The 18,454-nt window shown below is 37.9% G+C and overlaps 1 protein-coding gene across 1 annotated transcript in view; it reads left to right on the forward strand.

Moving 5' to 3' along the window:
* Window positions 1-18,454, forward strand: part of Nup155 (nucleoporin 155) — a 79,090-nt gene that overhangs the window by 39,853 nt on the left and 20,783 nt on the right. Inside the window, exons 13-20 of the mRNA XM_023712731.1 lie at window positions 705-793; window positions 1,212-1,274; window positions 1,796-1,943; window positions 3,529-3,595; window positions 5,217-5,332; window positions 9,845-9,936; window positions 13,886-14,016; window positions 17,754-17,945. Coding sequence (XP_023568499.1) covers window positions 705-793; window positions 1,212-1,274; window positions 1,796-1,943; window positions 3,529-3,595; window positions 5,217-5,332; window positions 9,845-9,936; window positions 13,886-14,016; window positions 17,754-17,945 — 898 coding nt within the window. The remainder of the gene's footprint in view (window positions 1-704; window positions 794-1,211; window positions 1,275-1,795; window positions 1,944-3,528; window positions 3,596-5,216; window positions 5,333-9,844; window positions 9,937-13,885; window positions 14,017-17,753; window positions 17,946-18,454) is intronic.

Raw genomic sequence — 18,454 nt, forward strand, 5'->3', positions numbered from 1 at the left:
TTAGATTGGGAATTTGTACTTAAATTAGTTCCTGTAAGTTCTGTCTGATCACCTCCCCTTTTGTACCTGTAGTCTTCCAGGCAGACTAGTTCACCCTAGTTGCCTGTTGGCCACCTCTCTCAGTGGAGCCAGTAAGAGAGAGGATGCTCTCATAGATCTCAGTCTAGCAAAGTGTCTCAGCTTACCGGGTCCATATCTAGCAAATTTGAACTCATCCAGGTGGTCCTGTCTTGGGTCTGGCTGCTGTACTCCACTTCTTCCTGCTGCAGCCCTTAGAAGTGAATCCGCTATACCCCTCTGGCAAGATGTTCTGCTCCTGGCTTAGTTGGGTGGGTCTCACCCCTTGATAGTCTGCACAGAATTCTGCTGCAGGGTTCCACACCAGGCCTGTCTGATGGGGTAGAATCCGGCGGGCCCTGAAGATCTCACACAGATATGGTAGGCCTGGGTACCTGCTGAAGTAGAATCTGGCGAGCGTGGAAGGTCCCATGTGTTTTTTGGTTTTTTTAAAAGGTTTTTTTAAAAGGTTTTTTTTTTTTTTTTTTTTTTTTTTTTTTTTTTTTCCCGGAACCGGGGATTGAACTCAGGCCCTTGCACTTGCCAGGCAAGCGCTTATTCTACTGAGCTATTTCTCCGGCCCCCTCCTGTATAGTTTTTAAAATAATTAATTTTACTGGACTCAGCTTCTGTTCTCACTCAAATAGATACGGTGGTGAAGCACAGATGAGATTTCCAACTACTCTTCCCACTCCAAGTAATGTTGGTCCCATCTTGGGGATTCCTGTTTGTTCTAGTGAGTATAAAACATTGAAATGCAACTTTTAATAGTTTGAATTTTATAAATTTTGCGATGATTAAATAGTTTTTCGTTGTATTTTATGACTGCTATATTATTGGTGATAAATCAGTAGCTTATATGTATTCTGTGTAATGAAATAGATTGAACCAATAATATTTACAGCATTCAGTTTGTTAAAATGGGCCTGTTAAAAGGGAAAGATACACATGATTCAATAACAATTCCAGTGTCAGTGTTCCTTCATTATGAGGGTTATGGGGAAAGTTATTGGAAAAAGAGGTGAGTCCCTAATTCTTGAATGTATCATTGGTGATTCTACTTACTTGTGCTTAAATACAGGTTCTGTGTCTATGATCAGATTCAAAATATGGGGAGTTTATTTTATAAATTTTATGTTCTTCCCTTTTGTTAGGCTCTCCTGTTCCGAGTGGTAGTCCCTATCCTAATCCAGCCTTTTTGGGAACACCATCTCAAGGTACCCTTTTCTCGGTTTTGGATTGCTACTGTTATTTTTGAAGAACGAACTTTATATGTTAGTATCTTTATTGTTGTATTTTGTGAAAAGAAGATGCACCTTGCCTAATCCTTGCGAAAAATGTCATTTAATAGAAGTGATGTCCAAGCAGGTATTGGCATTTGGCCTGAATGCTTTTATTTAAGAGTTCCTGTAATAATGTGCTTAGGAATATCAGCACTTAGCTGGGCCCTGTAATTATTTTTTTATTCGTAATGTTAGGAGCAGTGATTGCCAAGGGATTTGTTGGTTTGGGGTTTTTGTTTTTTTTTTTTTTTCCTTTCATTCTGCATTGCCAGCACTTGAAAATCTGCCTGAAAGAATGCATCAAGTCACATTGTCCCTTTTTATGAAGCAAAATGAATTAACATAGGTATTTATTCCATTATTTTTCGTGTCCACATGCAACAAACTTTGCATATTGAGAATTCTTAATTTTTAGAGTAGTATCTTAAAGTGCTTTGTGGTTATGTGTATTTAAGGTATCCAGTCTCCTGCCATGTCAACTCCAGTTTGTCCTGTGGGCAACCCAGCAACACAGGCCACAAGTCTGAGTGGTGTGACTGGACCAGAGATTGTGTACTCTGGAAAGCACAATGGTATTTGTATTTACTTTTCTCGAATCATGGGGTAAGTAGGCTGTGGCTGGTGCTCATCATTTGCTATTTGGAATAGTGAAATATTTTTAACAAATTTGAGACATCATTTATTTGTTAAATTTTCTTATTACTTTTACCCTCCCTTTCATTGATGAGATTTTCTGTCATTTGGTCTTTATATTATCTATATATTTTTCTTGCTGTTTTATTGTGTGTAGCATCAGAATATATCTGTTGATAACCTAATAATGTAATACTACTTTATTACATACTGATGTATTAATAATATAGCATTTCAAGCCATACCATAACTCAGCAACATGTATCTAGATGTCAGATGAGAAGTTCTGTTCATGTTCATTTCACCCATGCCTATGCAGCCAGCTGTAAGGTTAGAAAGAGCTCTTTTTATCTTTGTGCAGTTCTTGCATGTTTAAGAGCATGCTTCTCTGTTCTAGCCTTTGCAGAGATAGATAAGCCATTGTCCACATGGTTTCATTCTCTTCACTTTCTGGTGAAAGGGTTCCTTGAGAAGGGCTAGAAACTTGCAAAGCTTCTTAAGGCCTACACTCAGAACTGGCCTCCCATTTACTTTTCTACTTCATTTGCTTGGTGGTAGGAAAATCTCAAGGCCCACTCAGATTAAGGAGTTGTGAAATAGACTTCTCCTGTGTCTCGGTTACTTTTCTCTCCTTGCTGAGACAAAATACCTGACACCCAGAATTAAGGAAGGAAGGTTTATTTATGGAAGTTTCAATGTATACTCTGCTGGCTCCAAGGCAGAGTGCCACGTGGCAGAGGGCAGCCGTAGGGCAAAACCGCAAGAACCAAAAGGGAGGAGCAGTGGCAGAGCAGCAAAGGAGGAGAGCAAGCCTTTTTCTCCCTTACTTAAGTTGCTTTCAGGCTATCTGCCCCTGGCTGTGTGTGGCACTCACAGCCATAATCCCAGCAGCGATCATAAGTTCATCACAAAATCTAGAAGCCCACCCTAGTGACTACATGAGACTTTCAGAGTGGGCACCTAGTACAAACCATAATACTATGTTTTTTTGGGTTTTTTTGAACCAGGGATTGAACTCCGGCTCTTGCGCTTGCCAGGAAAGTGCTTATTCCACTGAGCCATCTCCCCAGTCCCTATAATACTATGTTTATGAATTACCAAAGTCATACTGTAAAAACAAATAGGTATATGGAAGGATAAAATTGCCGTGTATTGGCAGTCACTCTACCATCTCATTTGCTATCGTGGCTAGTGTATACTTTTCTTAAATTAGACATGTATGCTTTCATTCATATTGTTCACTTTAAAATGTGACTGAGGATCGACCTCTATAAACTTATGGTCTTTTTCATTATAAGGTCCCTGTTTATAATTCATTATCCAGAGATTTGGTTTATCTTCAGGAATTTTTCACTACCAGAAATAAGTTATATTTGGTTTGAAATTTTTCCTATTTCCTGCTTTTCTACATAGCCGAATGCCTGTGTAATGAAACTATTGTTACATTTTAAAAACTGAAGAAAGCTACTAACATTCCACAGAAAAGAACTTACTGAATATTGTACTTGTGTTTCGTCATTTATAGCATAATCATTAAAATAACTTTTTGTTCCAGAAACATTTGGGATGCTAGCTTAGTTGTGGAAAAAGTATTCAAAAGTGGCAATAGAGAGATCACTGCAGTAAGTGTGTATAATATTATCCCATTGTTTGTATGTAATTGATTGATTATATTAATGGATAATTAAATTTTTCTTTCACATTTCTTGGTATTGTAAACAATAATTATTTTATGTAGATGTTGGTGTTCTGGCCCAACAAACTATCCTGTAAGCCTTAGCCCTATTACTTAAAACTGCTTGATGATTAAATTTCTTAACATTTTAAGAAACAGGAAGACTAACACATCTCCTTGTTAGCTTATTGTGAAAGATGAGTAAGTCAATGCTATTACTTACCTTCACTCAGAATTTACTATTTAAAACATGCATACAATACTCCCAGAACATGTACGCAATACTCTGGGCTCAGCATATCCATGCATTAAGATACTTTTCAGACTGCTTTGCGAAAACATCTTTAAAAGCTCTGTAATTTATAAATTCAAGTAGGAAGATTTCTTTAATGGATATAGAATATGAGCACAGTTTATTTTAAACTTCATTTTTTCTTTCTTAATAGAAAGGTTCCAGATTTTTGGTAATGGGGAATAAGACCAGAGCCTTGACACTGAGTACATCCCCAGCTGCTCTTGGGTTTTTTGGGTTTTGTATTTGTTTGTTTGTTTCGAGACAAGATCTTGCTGAGTCTCTGAATGGCCCAGGCTGTTTCAACTTCCCAAAGTACAGGAATTACAAACATATACCAGCCTGCCTGGTTCCAAATATCTTAGCTGTGATACTCTTACATTTCTAAGGCAAAGAACACATTTATCTGGCAGATATAGTAATACTTCTCTTAAAAAATAACTTCAAGATTGAATAACAAAATTTGGAAGAAAAAAGTCTGCAGAGAAAGTTTGTGATAGCAGTGTTAAAGGGAAAAGGGAAAACTGAGAACCACAATAGAGTTCAAGAAAGACGTTTGTTATATATATATATTTTCCTGGAAAAATGAATTGTGCAATTTTTGAGCCTCAGACCCAATTATTTGGTTTTTCTATTATTTCTTATGGGAAAAACATACTTAGTTCTCAAACTTTTTGATCTTTGAACATTAACTTGGAACACATTGAGCTTGACAACCAAGGCATCACGGTTTATTAATTTTTTTCCCCCGGAACCAAGGATTTGAACTCAGAACCTTGTGCTTGCCAGGCAAGCACTTATTCTACTGAGCCATCTCCCCGGCCCCTTGTATATTAAATTTATACATTGGAAAAATTAATCTAATGGTAAAGTAGAAATGGTTACTTTAGTGGTGCAGTGACTGATAGCTAGAAAAAGACATTAGGAAGCCTTGTGTGCTGGAGATCTTTACTCCAGTCTGGATAATGACCTTTAAAAATACAGAAGATAAGATGTTAACAAAATATTTATTTTTTAATATATAAATTATGCATCAGTCTTACTGGAGCAAGTGTGGACATTAGCGTCCTTCACAGCACGATATCCAGATCAAGATATGAACTGATATAAGAAAGAACTGTTCTGTTTGTGTAGATAGGCCACCTCAAAGTTCAAGTTGTATAAATACATTTACAACTATATGGAGAAGGTATCACTTTATCAGTAAGCATTTTTAGTTTGTTTTTTGTTTTTAGTATTTTTTAAAAACCTTTCGAAAATTCTTAATTTCTTACAGATTGAAAGTAGTGTTCCCTCCCAACTGCTGGAGTCAGTACTACAAGAACTGAAAGGTTTGCAGGAATTTCTCGATAAAAATTCTCAATTTGCAGGAGGACCATTAGGAAATCCAAAGTAAGAATCAAAAGGATTTTACTTTTTGCTTTTCATTGTACTTTTTATTGTTGAGATATGATTCATATACTAATACAGTCATCCTTGTAAGTGTATTCAGTAGGTTTTACCATATTCACAAGGTAATATAACTGTCACTGTTTCCTGATTTCCACAGCATTTTTATCATGCCAGAAGACCCCGTGCCCATTAGCAGTGACTCTGTCGTCTCCATTTCCTAGCCAACACAGTCTACTTTCTGTCACATTGGACCAGCCAATACTAGATATTGTATGTCAACAGGAGCAGGCAAAATAAACTTGAATCTAGCTGCTTTCCCTTGGAATAATTTTAAGAAAGCATCTGTTTCTATTTTGTTGTGTTCTTTTAGATAAAATGATTTAAAATCTCTTGTTGCATTTTAGAGAGATGAAATTAATTTTTTGACATAGTAGAATTAGGTTAATATATATTCTGATTTTGATGAAACCTAGGATCCCTGATTGAAATGATTTCACTTCATATGGGATTTTTTTTTAATTGTATGCATTTATTTGGCACAAGGTGTCACTATGCAGCTGGGACTCAGTGATGCTCCTGTCTTAGCTTCCCCAGTGCACCACCATACCCAGTTTCGCTGGCCAGGCCAGCACAGCATGTGGTACTAGGGATCCAACTCCAGTCCTTGGCGCTTTCCAGGCAGGCTCTTAGACCCTAGCCCACTGAGCTATCTCCCCAGCCCATTATTGGAATATTTTAACCTGGTTTTTGAGATAGTTTATGTACTATGAAATTCATGCATATAGGCTACGGAGATAGCTTAGCAGTCTAAGCACCAGCCTAGGCAAGCGAAAGGACCCAGATTTGATCCCTGATACCACATGCAGTAGCAACCCCACCCTAGGCATGCTGAGCTGGCTACCAGGACTGGGCGTGGTGACTCATGCCTGTAGTTCTAGCACTGGGGAGGCTGAAAACTAGAGGATCACTTTTTGAGCTGCGTAGTGAGACCCTATACCCCATACATTTTTTTTTTTTTTTTTTGTGTGTGTGTGTGTGTGTGTGGCCAGCTTAGCCCACCAGGGGGCAGGGCTGGCTGGCATGTGGTGCTGGGGGATCGAACTGCAGTCCCTTCGTGCCTTGCTAAGCTTGTTCCAAGTAGGTGCTTTAGACCACTGAGCCATCTCACCAGGCCCCCCCCCATACATTTAAAAAAAAAAAAAATCATGCATTTTAAATGTTCAGTTCAACGACTGTTCATAAATAAACAGAATTCTGTATCCATCAGCATGATTCAGTTCCAGATCATGCTCTTGCACATTTGCAGTCCTTGTTTGCTTCCACTTTAGCCTTAATTACTACTTACTGTGAATTTGCTGATTCTTGACATTTCATATAAATGAAATCATATACCAGTGGTGGCACACCTTTCAGAGATTGACTGCCCAAATGCAAACTAAAGTCCACTTTTTAAAAAAGCCACAAGGTGATAAAGTATTTACAATATGCTGCAATTAAACCCGAGGGGCTGGGGAGATGGCTCAGTAGAATAAGTGCCTGCCTGGCAAGCACAAGGGCCTGAGTTCAATCCCCGGTTCTGAAGAAAAAAAAAAAAAAAAATTAAACCTGAATCCTGAGGTTTAAACAACTTAACACTATTGATTTTGTGGCAGCTTGCCTTGCCTGCTTACAGAGAGGGCACCGTGTGCTCACTGTGGCCTTAAGTTCGCCACCACTGTCAAATAGTGTATAGTCTTTGAGTTGTGTGTCTCTCATTTAGCACGTTTGAGATTTATGTTATAGTATGTGTTAATTATATATTGCATGGGGCCGGGGAAATGGCTCAGTGGAATAAGCGCTTCTCTGGCAAGCGCAAGGGCCTGAGTTCACTCCCCAGTTCCGCAAAAAAAATAAATAAAAAATAAAAAACCACTGTATTCCTTTTTATTGCCTAATAGGTACAGAATTATAAGGTAATAGAACATTTCTTCCAGAGACCTTCATGTATATTTTATACCATTTTTTTTTCCACAAATTATGTTACAAAGAAAAGGTATAATGCCCGACTCTCTTTCCTCTTGTAAATGATATGCTGTTCATTTGAAATTTTTGTTTTTCTTCCTTGCCCTTTTTTCTTCCCAATATATGCTGTGCATTTTGATCCTTAACATTTTCAGTTTCTCACACCAGAGAAACAATGGGATATTTACACCCGTGTTTCTTATTTATTTCACTTAACAGTATGGTCTCAGAGTACAGAGTACATCTGTTTAACTAAAAATGTCTCAAGCTTTCTTTATGTCTGAGTAGTATTCACTGTATTCAAAATCTTTATCCATGTCTTCCTGGTATAGCTAGCTTTTGGGTTTTGAGTCCCTTGGGAGATCCTACCTCTTCAATTTATTCAGGATGAGAAGTTGCTGCTTATTTGGCCTAGCTCCTGGTTCTTTGGCACTGACCTATGTCTTGTTGATGACCCTTAGGCAATCTCAGTCTTGTCAGACTAGGAAAAACAACTGATTAAAGCAGTTATGTTACCTTGGCTGAAGTGGTACAATCAACTGTAACAGTAGCATCAAACACAGCCTAGAATATAACGAACTGTGGTAACTATTTGCCACCTTTAACCGTGTGAGCTGTATTTGTATTTATGTAATAACATTTAAAACAAAGCAGAGAATTTTGCGCAGTAAGTAGGCACTCAATATGCCAGTTTTGGGGCTGGGGTGATAGCTCTGGTATAAACGCTTGCCTGGCAAGCGCAGGGACCAGAGTTCAATCCCTGGTTCTGCAAAAAAAAAAAATGTCAGTTTTACTGTCAGAAAATTTAGAAGAGGTGGTGGGGTAGAGAATAGAGAAATAGAAGAGGAAGAGATTAGCAGCAAGGCTGGAGAACAAGAAAGATCTCACACTTTAGGAGATAGTTGCAGAACACAGGAGAAAAAGAGGGAAAAAAGAAAAGGAAGTACAGAACAGAGGAACAACCACAAAGAAAGAAAAAAAGGCCTAAAAAACCATATTCACACTCATACAAGATCAAAGAAAAAACAGAAAAGAAAGCTAGTTCCAGGTTTGTCTCTGCTGTCACTAGTAGATAATGGAGACAGGAGTTCAGAACTGTGTTGATTTATCCCAACAAACCAGCAGTAGCTACAGGGCAGGATTGTGGATAATCTCAGCGAGACATCACCTATATTTCCACCTAAGTTCAGGCCGAGACCAGACCCTTTCAACCCATAGCACCAGTACATGCTTTGCAGACTTGACCTCAACTCTTTGAGTTCTGAGTTGGCCTCTCTCCAACATGGCTGCCAGCCAGTCACCCTCTCCCAAGGAACAGCCAGATCTGCTCCACTCAGCAGCCAGAGCAGTCCTTGGTGTCTGATCCTGTGTTACACTGCTGTATCTATCTGTGGAGGCTTCTTGGGTTGCCAGGAGTCGCCGTGTGTCCACAGGTTTGAACCACTCCTGCTGCATAATGAGTCCCAACTCAGGGATAAGGTGCCACCCTCCACCCCCTTCATTGAAGTTAGTCTTCATTCTCCCTGTGGGCTTCAATTCTTGCTTCAGATGCTTTCTGGATCCAGAGGACCCACTTACCTCCTCTCTTCTTTGTGTTGCTGTATTCCAGTATCTGGGCAACAGATCTGAAGAGAGGCTCTGTCTGCTGCTTACTCCACCATCTTCCCAGAAGTCTCCCATGCACATTTTAGGAGTATTTTCTTCTAGTTCTGAGAGAAATGCTCTTGGTGTTTTCCTTGGAATTGCCTTAAATCTTTGTATCATTTTGATCATGTGGTCTTTTAATAATAATGGTTCTGCTTATCCAGGAACATTAGAGGTCTTTATTTTCGTATTTCCATTTTAATTATTCTTTTTTTTTTTAAAGAGCACTACAATTTTAATTATAAAGATTTCTCACTTAGATTCTTTCATGTTTCTGTTGAAGCTACCATGAATGGGATCTTTTGTTTGTTTCTTTCTTGGTAGGTTCATTGTTGGTATACATGAATACTGTTGATTTGTATTTATTGATTTATGTATCCTGCCAATTTGGTGAATTATGAGTTATGAATTTGGAGTTATGGTGTTTTTGTGTCTTTTATAGAGTATCATGTCATCTACCAATAAAGATACATAGTTTGACTCTTCTTTCCTAATTTTACATCTTGTATTTCTTTTTCTTCCCTGATGCTCTGGATCAAATTTAAGATAATGTGTTGAGCAAGAGTGGTGAGAGTGGACACCCCCACCTGTTCCTAATTTTAGAAGGAACGTTTTCAGATTTTCCCCATTTAGAATGATATTGGCAGTGGGTGTGTCATAAATGGCTTGTATAGGTTGGAGGTAAGGTCCTTATGTATTTTTATCATGAATGGTATTGGGTTTTGTCAAAGGGTTTTTCTGCATCTATTGAGATGATCATGTGAATACAGTTTTAAAAATTGTATGTTTTAACTGTTTAAATTGTATAGTGTCTGAGTTATCTCTTAATAAAGCTGCTACACACGTAATTCTGTATTTTTGTTTTAGGACTACTGCTAGAGTTCAGCAGAGGCTGATAGGATTTATGCGTCCTGAAAATACTCAGCAGATGCAACAGGATCTCCAGAGAAAGTTTCATGGTAAATTATTGCTTCTGATCAGTTACATCTACATGACTGCAATTAGTTGAATAGGAGATAAATAGTGGGCTGCTTTCAGTAAGATCTAGTTTGTCTTGTAACAAATCTTTTTTTGGAGACAGGTTTTCACTATGTATCCTAGGCTGGACTTGAACTCACAGCTTGCCTTAGCCTCTCAAGTGCTGGGATTACAGATGTGTACTATTATGCCCAGCTTGATAACATTTTTTTAATTGAAATATAACTGATGTGATTGGGAAAATGGAACGTTGTTAAAATCATTTATTTTAAAAAAATCATTTATTTCTATAGCTCTTTTAGCTTACAACATTTTGTCCCTTACAACACCTAAAACATGATACATGTTTTATTCTTTTTTTAACTCTAATTATATATATCTACCATAAATTTACCATTTTAACTGTTTCGTTGTGTAGTTATCACTATCCATCTCCAACTTTTTTTCATGTTTTTAGAGTGAAACTCTATATCCTACAAATAATTACTTCCCAGTTTTCTATCTTCATCCCTGGCCACTATCGTCACACTTTCTGTTGTCGCTGGCCTATTTCATTTAACATGCTTTCCTTTTTGTGTGTGAGATCTGGGGATTAACAAAGGGGCCCTCTGCTCATGCAGTCTCAGTGTAATTTTGGTTTGCATTTGCCCAGTGCTTTGTGATACAACTTTTTGTAAAGCTGTGAAGTAAATATTTGGCTGTTTTTCATCTAATACAAATTCTAAGAAAGAATAAGAGAAATCCTTGTATTCAGTTGTTCCACATATAGATTAGAATAATAAATTTTTCTAAGATCTAGTTTGTCTGATGAATTTGTTTTGGAGACAGTGTCTTACTATGTAGTCCAGGCTGTTCAAACACATTATTCAGCCCAGGCTGGCCTCAATTTTTTCTTACTTTTTTTTTTTTTTTTTTTTTTTTTTTTTTTTTTTTTTTTTTTTTTTTTTTTTTTGTGTGTGTGTGTGTGTGTGTGTGTGTGTGTGGCCAGCTCAGCCCACCAGGGGGCAGGGCTGGCTGGCATGTGGTGCTGGGGGATTGAACCATGGTCCCTGTGCTTTGCTAAGCTTGTTCTAAGTAGGTGCTTTAGACCACTGAGCCATCTAACCAGCCCTCTTTTGACTTCTGTTACTGGAACCAGTTAGTCTGGCTAATAGATGTTTCTTAAGTGAAACCCAGCCATTTCTTTTGTCCCAAGCTAATGTGTTCCCTTGTTTCTCATCCTAATTTCCTGTTTATCATTTTGTAATTTTTTCTTTTTTTTTTGTCAGAACTTGTTTAGGAAAGCCTTATGCTTAGTATTAAGCATTAGTAAGGATGTGTACAAATTAAACCAACGTGATCCTTTTGCTTCAGCTTCCCAAGGGTTGAGATTAGGGGCATGGACCATCACTCTTGGCTTATACATACTTAAAACCAGAAATCTTATTTCTAGGTATATATCATACCCCAGTCTTTTTTTTTTTTTTTTTTTTTAATATCCCAGTCTTCATCCAACTTCTTTCTTTGTACTGTGATATGTATACATAATATACACTTTTCATTGTGACTTGACCATGACTTTTTTTTGGTGGGGGGAGTTGTTTTTAAGTGTGGGGATTAAACTTGGGGCTTTGCACATGCAAATAAGCAAACCCTCTTGTAATGGCTTTCTAACTGGTGTTCAACTTATTACATCCATCTGAGTTAAACTAGCATGGTACTGGGTGTGGGAACCCCACCTGAGAGTTTTGCCAGCAGCGTAAAAGGCAGAACAGGAGAAGCTGCCAGAACATTGTTAGAGATGCAGTTTGGAGAAGTTGTTGGAGCTGTTGGAAGCTGCTAGTTCTGTTGTTCTTTTCTGCTGGAGGCCCTTGTCATGCTGGCTTTCCCGATGAACTTTGGAGAAGCTTTGGTCTTCCTCTTGAGCATCACTTCCTGCCTCCGAAGGGAAGATAGTGTACTGCTCAGTCTCATGGAGAAGCTTGTTACATTGGTTTTCCTGATGTGAACTGGCTTTTCTCATTGCTCGAGGAGCGCGAGACCTCACTGTTGCTAAGGATGACTGTGGTACTTTGCGGGGAGCTGTGGTGCTTACCTTGAGCATCACCTCCTAGCTCCAGTTTAGACCCCTGAGCTTGCTAGCACAGCTCCATCATCCTGCTGGCATGAACCTCCTAGTGTCCACCACTGACCTTTGGGCCTTTCTAGCACAGATCCATGAAGCGGATCTGCATGAGACTTTGTTGTGGGCTCTAGGCCTTTAGTTGAACTTGTGGGAGGCATTGTTATGAGCTCTAGGTTTTCAGCTGGACTCATGCAGGATATTAGGGTCTAGGCCCTCAGCTGAAGTCTTTAGTGTTAGTGTGTGGACAGATTTCCTATACTTCTTATATATGATTCTTCAGTGATTGATTATACAATACTATTATAAAATGTGTCTTGTATTATTTTGTTTCCCTTGCAACAAACAAACAAACCGAAATGATGACAACTAAGCTACAGCCCTACTCAGATGTTTACAATTTTATAAACTCAAACAAATTTCCTACATATTCACCTTTTTTTTTTTTTTTTTTTTTTTTTTGTGATACCTGGGATTGAACTCGGGGCTTTTAAACTAAGGTATATCCTCAGTCCTCCTCACCCCACACCCAGGTTCTAAATTATTAAATTGTCCAGAGCAGACTTAAACCTATGATCTCCCACCTCAGTCTAGCAGAGCATTGGCCTACCTGCTCTACACTTTTTTTTGAAACCTGCTTATACTCTTAATTTTTCTTTCCTTTTTCATTTCAATGTACTTGCTACCTAAAAATTTATTATTTAGATGCTGTCAAATAATTTTAGTTTTGGTGTGATAATGATGTTGTTATTCAAGGAAATGTCCATCTTATTAAAGAAATACATGATATAAAATATGTAGGACTAAAACAACAATGTGTAGGATCTACTTTTCAATATCTTACAAAGAAGAAAAGAGAAGACGCATCAAAATGGTCTGGTAGGGCCCGGGAGATTGCTCAGTAGAATAAGCACTTGCCTGGCAAGCACAGCACAAGTTCCTGAGTTCAATCCCCAGTACCGCAGAAAAGGGCGCGGGGGCTGGTAAAAATCATGAAAATGAAAAGTGTGTCATGACTGACTCAGTTGATTTCATGATCTGCCATTGTGTATTTAGAGTATGAAATAATCAGTCTTCAGCAGTCTTGGTTATACTTCCCAGGAGACCGTGTTTAAGGATGTTTATTGTATTGTTTTGGTAGCAAAACACTGGAAACATTCTAATGTCCTTTAGTGGAAAATGCGTCAGACTGATTTTTTTTTTAAGACTGATATTTTGACATGAGAACTGTTCAGCAGTAAATTTAAAAGAACTTGATTTATATTTGTCAGTATGGGTAGCCTGTAAACTTATAACTCTGAGAAAAGCAATGGGATAATTCTTAAAAAGGAATGGCTTTTTTTTTAATATGTACATGCACAGATGCACATGTATATACTTTGAAGATGAAAACCTGAATACAGTTTTTACTGAAGGGCCAGTCGTATAGCTCAGCAGACTAAGTGCCTGCTTAGGCAACCAGAGACGGTCCGATTCCTGGCACCACATGCTGTGCTGGCCATGCCCCCAGACACATTGAGCAGGCCATCAAGACCTGGCATGGTGACACACACCTATAATCCCGGCCCTGGGAAAGCTGAAAATGAGGATCACTACGAGTCCAAGCTGGGTGGTGAGACCACTGCATAGTGAGACACTGTACCAAATTTTAAAAAAGTTTTTTTTTTAATTGAGAAAAAAACACTGACTGTAACAGCTCATGATCTTGGTTACCTATGACAGCATAAAAACAATAGTGGTGATTTCAACCTTAACTGTAGTTTTTATTTGAAATGAAATAGGTCAGTCAGTGTCACTGTAAAATCTCATGAGTTGTATTTTATCTCTAGAGGCTCAACTGAGTGAAAAGGTTTCGCTTCAGGCAATTCAGCAGTTGGTTCGAAAATCATACCAGGCTCTGGCTTTATGGAAACTTCTTTGTGAACATCAATTTACTGTCATTGTAGGGGAACTCCAGAAGGTAAGGTTTGTGTTTTTTTCTTTTAAGATCATAGTATTAATACTAAGTTTATTTTCATTTGATGATTTTTAGTCTTACACCTGGATTTGGAAAGCATGTAGGTAATGATAAAGTTTATGTTATAGTACAATTGCACAAAAATGCAAAACTCAAGGAAAATTTGAAACTTTGTCAAAGGCATAAACTTTTTAGTATCAGAACTTTATATTTGGTATGTGAATGTAGTTTTACTTTACCAAAGATCCAAAGAGAAATGTCTGTATCTATACTTTTTTGGTAATGGGAATCAAACTCAGGACCTTGCGCTTGCCAGGTGGGCGAGAGCTACATCCCTGACCCTCAAGAGGATTTAACCATTATTTGGGTTACAGATCTCTTTGGGAAATCTGATAAAAGCTTTCTGTCCACACAACGAAATACATACAGCCACATTCACATAAATTTTTGCATATAATTTTGAGGGTTCCAACCTAAATTAAACATTCCTACTTTACAGATATTTATGATTGCAGTAATTTCTCTTGCTGTCTTCATTTGAATCTGTTTTAAGCACAATAATATTTGATTGATGCTCATCTACATGTTAGGATCTTTCAATAAAGAATGTATTCATACCTTTATTGTAAACAATTTTAAATTACCTTACAAACACAGCAAATTCTACAAATTCTGTTTTTTTTAAAATTTTTTTTTTTTTGGCAGAACAGGGGATTGAACTCAGGCCCTTGCGCTTGCCAGGCAAAGGGCAAAAAAAAATCTAATCTTTTTTCTTTTTCTTTACTAAGTTTTTGAGAATAGATCTTAGACATTTGTTTTAGTCCTATTAATACTATATATTGAGTTGTTTTTTTTCTTTAATAAGATGGACATTTCTTTTAATAATAACAGTATCATTTCACCAAAATTATTTCACAGCATCTAAAATAATATATTTTTTTCTCATTATCTTAAAGGTTATTTCATTCACTCAACACATTTGCCATTTCTTGTAAACCTCTTTTTTTTTGTTTCTGTTTTTGTTTTTTGGCGGAACCGGGGATTGAACTCAGGCCCTTGTGCTTGTGAGGCAAGCGCTTATTGTCCTGAGCTATCTCCCTGGCCCTGAATTTTCTTCTAATCCAGAACAATTTTTGCTTTTATTTCCTTGCTATTGCCATGTGGAAACCAGATCATTAGTCTTGGAGCATGTTAAGTAGCCTAAAGTTGTTGCCATTCTCATAGTAAATTTGTTCTCTTATCACTTGTTTGTTCTATAAAAAGAAAGTGAAGTCTACATAGGCTTGATTAGATACAGGTTTGTCTGAGGGCCAAAAGAAATCCCCAACCCACCCTGAAATGGAGTCTTGCTACATTGTTTAGGCTGCTGGAGATTCCAGATCCTCCACCTCATCCTCCTGAGTAGCTAGACTGTAGAAATTCTTCTTGGGTAGTAGTTAGTTAATCAGGCTATGTAAGGAGACACAGAAGGTTTGGTAATCATACTTTTTCGTGACACTAAGGTTGAGTGCTGTATTCCGGATATAAATCCAGTACTGCTATTGTAAATTTTTGTTAGGGTTTAGTCAAATTTTTGTTATCAGTTGATAATTGCCACCTGAATTGGTATTTCATTTACAATTACAAAATGATAGGGCCAGCCAAAAAGCTCAGTGGATTAAAGCTCAGTGGATTCGATCCCTGGGCCTGCCATGCCAGCCTCGCCCCTGAGGCACGCTGAGACAGCAATTGAGAGTAGGAGTGCTGGCGCCTGCCTGTAATCCCAGCCCTTGGGAGGCTGTAAACAAGAGAATGACAAGTCTGATCTAGTAGTGAGACCCTGAACACCATGTTGACACTTCCCTAAAATACAGAAGGAAAAAAGAAAAAGAAAAAGAAAAAAAAAAAACTTTTTTTTTTTTTTTGAGACACAGGGTCTTGGCTATGTCATTAAGGGTGGCCTTGAACTCATTATGTAGCCCAGGTTGGCCTTTAACTTGCGCTGATCCTCTTGCCCCAGCCTCCTGAGTGCTGGGATTACAGGCATTATTATCAGACCTGGCCAGAATGGTCATTTTCTAAATGGCAGTTCCATCCAGTTATTGACCATAATTTTATAAATATTTTTTCTTGACCTCTAAGGGTATGTGATTAACTTAAATACTTAAGTCTTATTTCTTACATACCAAGTTTTCAAACCTAAAGTTGGTCTCCACTTCTTTTCATTAATGTCTGTTGAGTATAGTTTGATTTTTTTTATTTCTCATTTGCTATTTTGAGGGTTACTTTTTTTTTTTTTTTTCCTGGAACCAAGGATTGAACTCAGGCTCTTGTGCTTGCCAGGCAACTGCTTATTCTACTGAGCCATCTCCCCAGCCCCTTGAGGGTTACTTTAAGCACATACTTTTTTTTTTTTTCCTGTTTTAAAAATTCATCCTTGTTAGGGAAGCAATTTTGCTTTCCAAGCTAGGTAGAATGATTTTCAGGTTATAAGTGTAATGTAGATAGTTTTTGAGCCAAGAAATTGTTTGTGACCCATCATCAAAACTGTCTTCTTTGCATCACCAATTATATGTGCATAGAATACAGATTAAAATTTGATCAGGGCCGGGGAGATAGCTCAGTAGAATAAGCGCTAGGGCCTGAATTCAATCCCCAGTTCCTCAAAAAAAGCCTTTGAACACAGTTTTGTTATTTGTTGAAATTTGGAAAAGGAAAATTTTGTACCGTTAAATAGAATATTTTACTGTAATATAAATCATAATAATACTTCATAATTCTTACATGTTCAAAATGCAGATCTTGTTCCAGTGTTAGAAGGTCTCAAATAATAGAATTCCAGTATTATTTTGGAAAAAATAAAATGTAAGTTCAAGATTTTCAAAAATGTAAGCAAATGATTATATTTTCCTGGTTGTAACAAAGTAAGTAACCTGGCTGTATTTTGACTTAACTTTCCTCATGTTTAAAATGAGGTATTTATTTATTTATTTATTTATTTATTTGCAGGACCGGGGGTTGAACTCAGGCCCTTGCATTTGCCAGGCAAGCGCTTATTCTACTGAGCCATCTCCCTGGCCCCTTATTTTTATTTTTTAATGTATTTAGTACAGGGTCTACAGGATCTCACTACACACATTGGACTCTTAGTGATTCTCCTGTGTTCAGCTTCCCAAGTGCTGGGATTACAGGCGCACACCACCACACCCAGTCTCATTTGCTCTCTCAGCACACCCTGTGGGCAGGGCCTCCACAGCATGCCAGGGTATCGAACCCTGGTCACTGTGTCTGCCTAAGCAGGCGTTTTAGTCCACTGAGCTATGTGGCCAGCCTGAGAAGTTTTAATTAGACCTACCGTCAGTTGCTTTCCAACTCTAAATAATTTTATGCAAGGTGCAAGAATTGTTTCTATAGGGAAGGTGGAAAAGGAGGGGTTGAAAAGAATTAAAATGTGTTATGAACATGTATCAACTCCACATGAAAAATTTAATTATTATGTATAGTACAGCAAATATGTACTAATTTATAAAAACAAAATTTTTTTCTATAGTTTAGTGTGTGTTTTATTTTTGGTGCTTAGGATTGAACTTAAGGTTTTCTATATGGTAGTTAAGCACTCTAAGACTGGGCTGAATGCTCCAGCCCTATTCTGAGTAACTGTTAATGATTAGGTAATTTTAAGTTATTAAAAATTTTATACTGTGTGAGAATACATTTCTGCAATTTTGATAGCGAGAAATGATTTTCTGTTATCCTTCCAGGAGGTTCAAGAGCAGTTGAAGATCACCACCTTCAAAGATCTGGTAATCAGGGACAAAGAGCTCACAGGGGCCTTGATTGCTTCTCTTATCAACTGCTACATCAGAGATAATGCTGCTGTTGATGGCATCAGCTTACATTTACAAGACATCTGCCCACTTCTGTATAGTACTGATGATGCAGTTTGTTCTAAGGTATGACGTTTTGTTACCTAATTCATTGGGGTTTTTTATAAGAAGTTTCATGGTATGCTGGAAATCACACTACAGTGGGAGTTAGGAACTCCCACTGTTTTACTTGATACATACCTCAGGAAATTCTTAATCTGTGCTGGCCTCAGAATTCTCATCTAATACAGGGGCTTTAAGTACATAACATGTTAAAACCCAGGAGTACACTGAAATGTCCCATATAAATAACCTTTAGTATAATTTTTATGCCATGTTAAGAAAACAGTTAGATCTTGTTGCATAGGTCCTGCTTTACCTTGGTCTTAACCATCCAGCAGAAGAGTATAAAAACGAAATATAAGAAGTAAAGCCGGAGCCTTTTTACCAAGATGGCGCCGAAAGCAAAGAAGGAAGCCCCTGCCCCGCCCAAAGCTGAAGCCAAAGCAAAAGCTTTGAAGGCCAAAAAGGCCGTGCTGAAAGGCATCCACAGCCACAAAAAGAAGAAGATACGAACGTCGCCCACCTTCCGCCGT

This window comes from Octodon degus, unplaced genomic scaffold (genome assembly GCF_000260255.1).
Source record: "Octodon degus isolate 3935 unplaced genomic scaffold, OctDeg1.0 scaffold00002, whole genome shotgun sequence".
Taxonomy (NCBI): Eukaryota; Metazoa; Chordata; class Mammalia; order Rodentia; family Octodontidae; genus Octodon; species Octodon degus.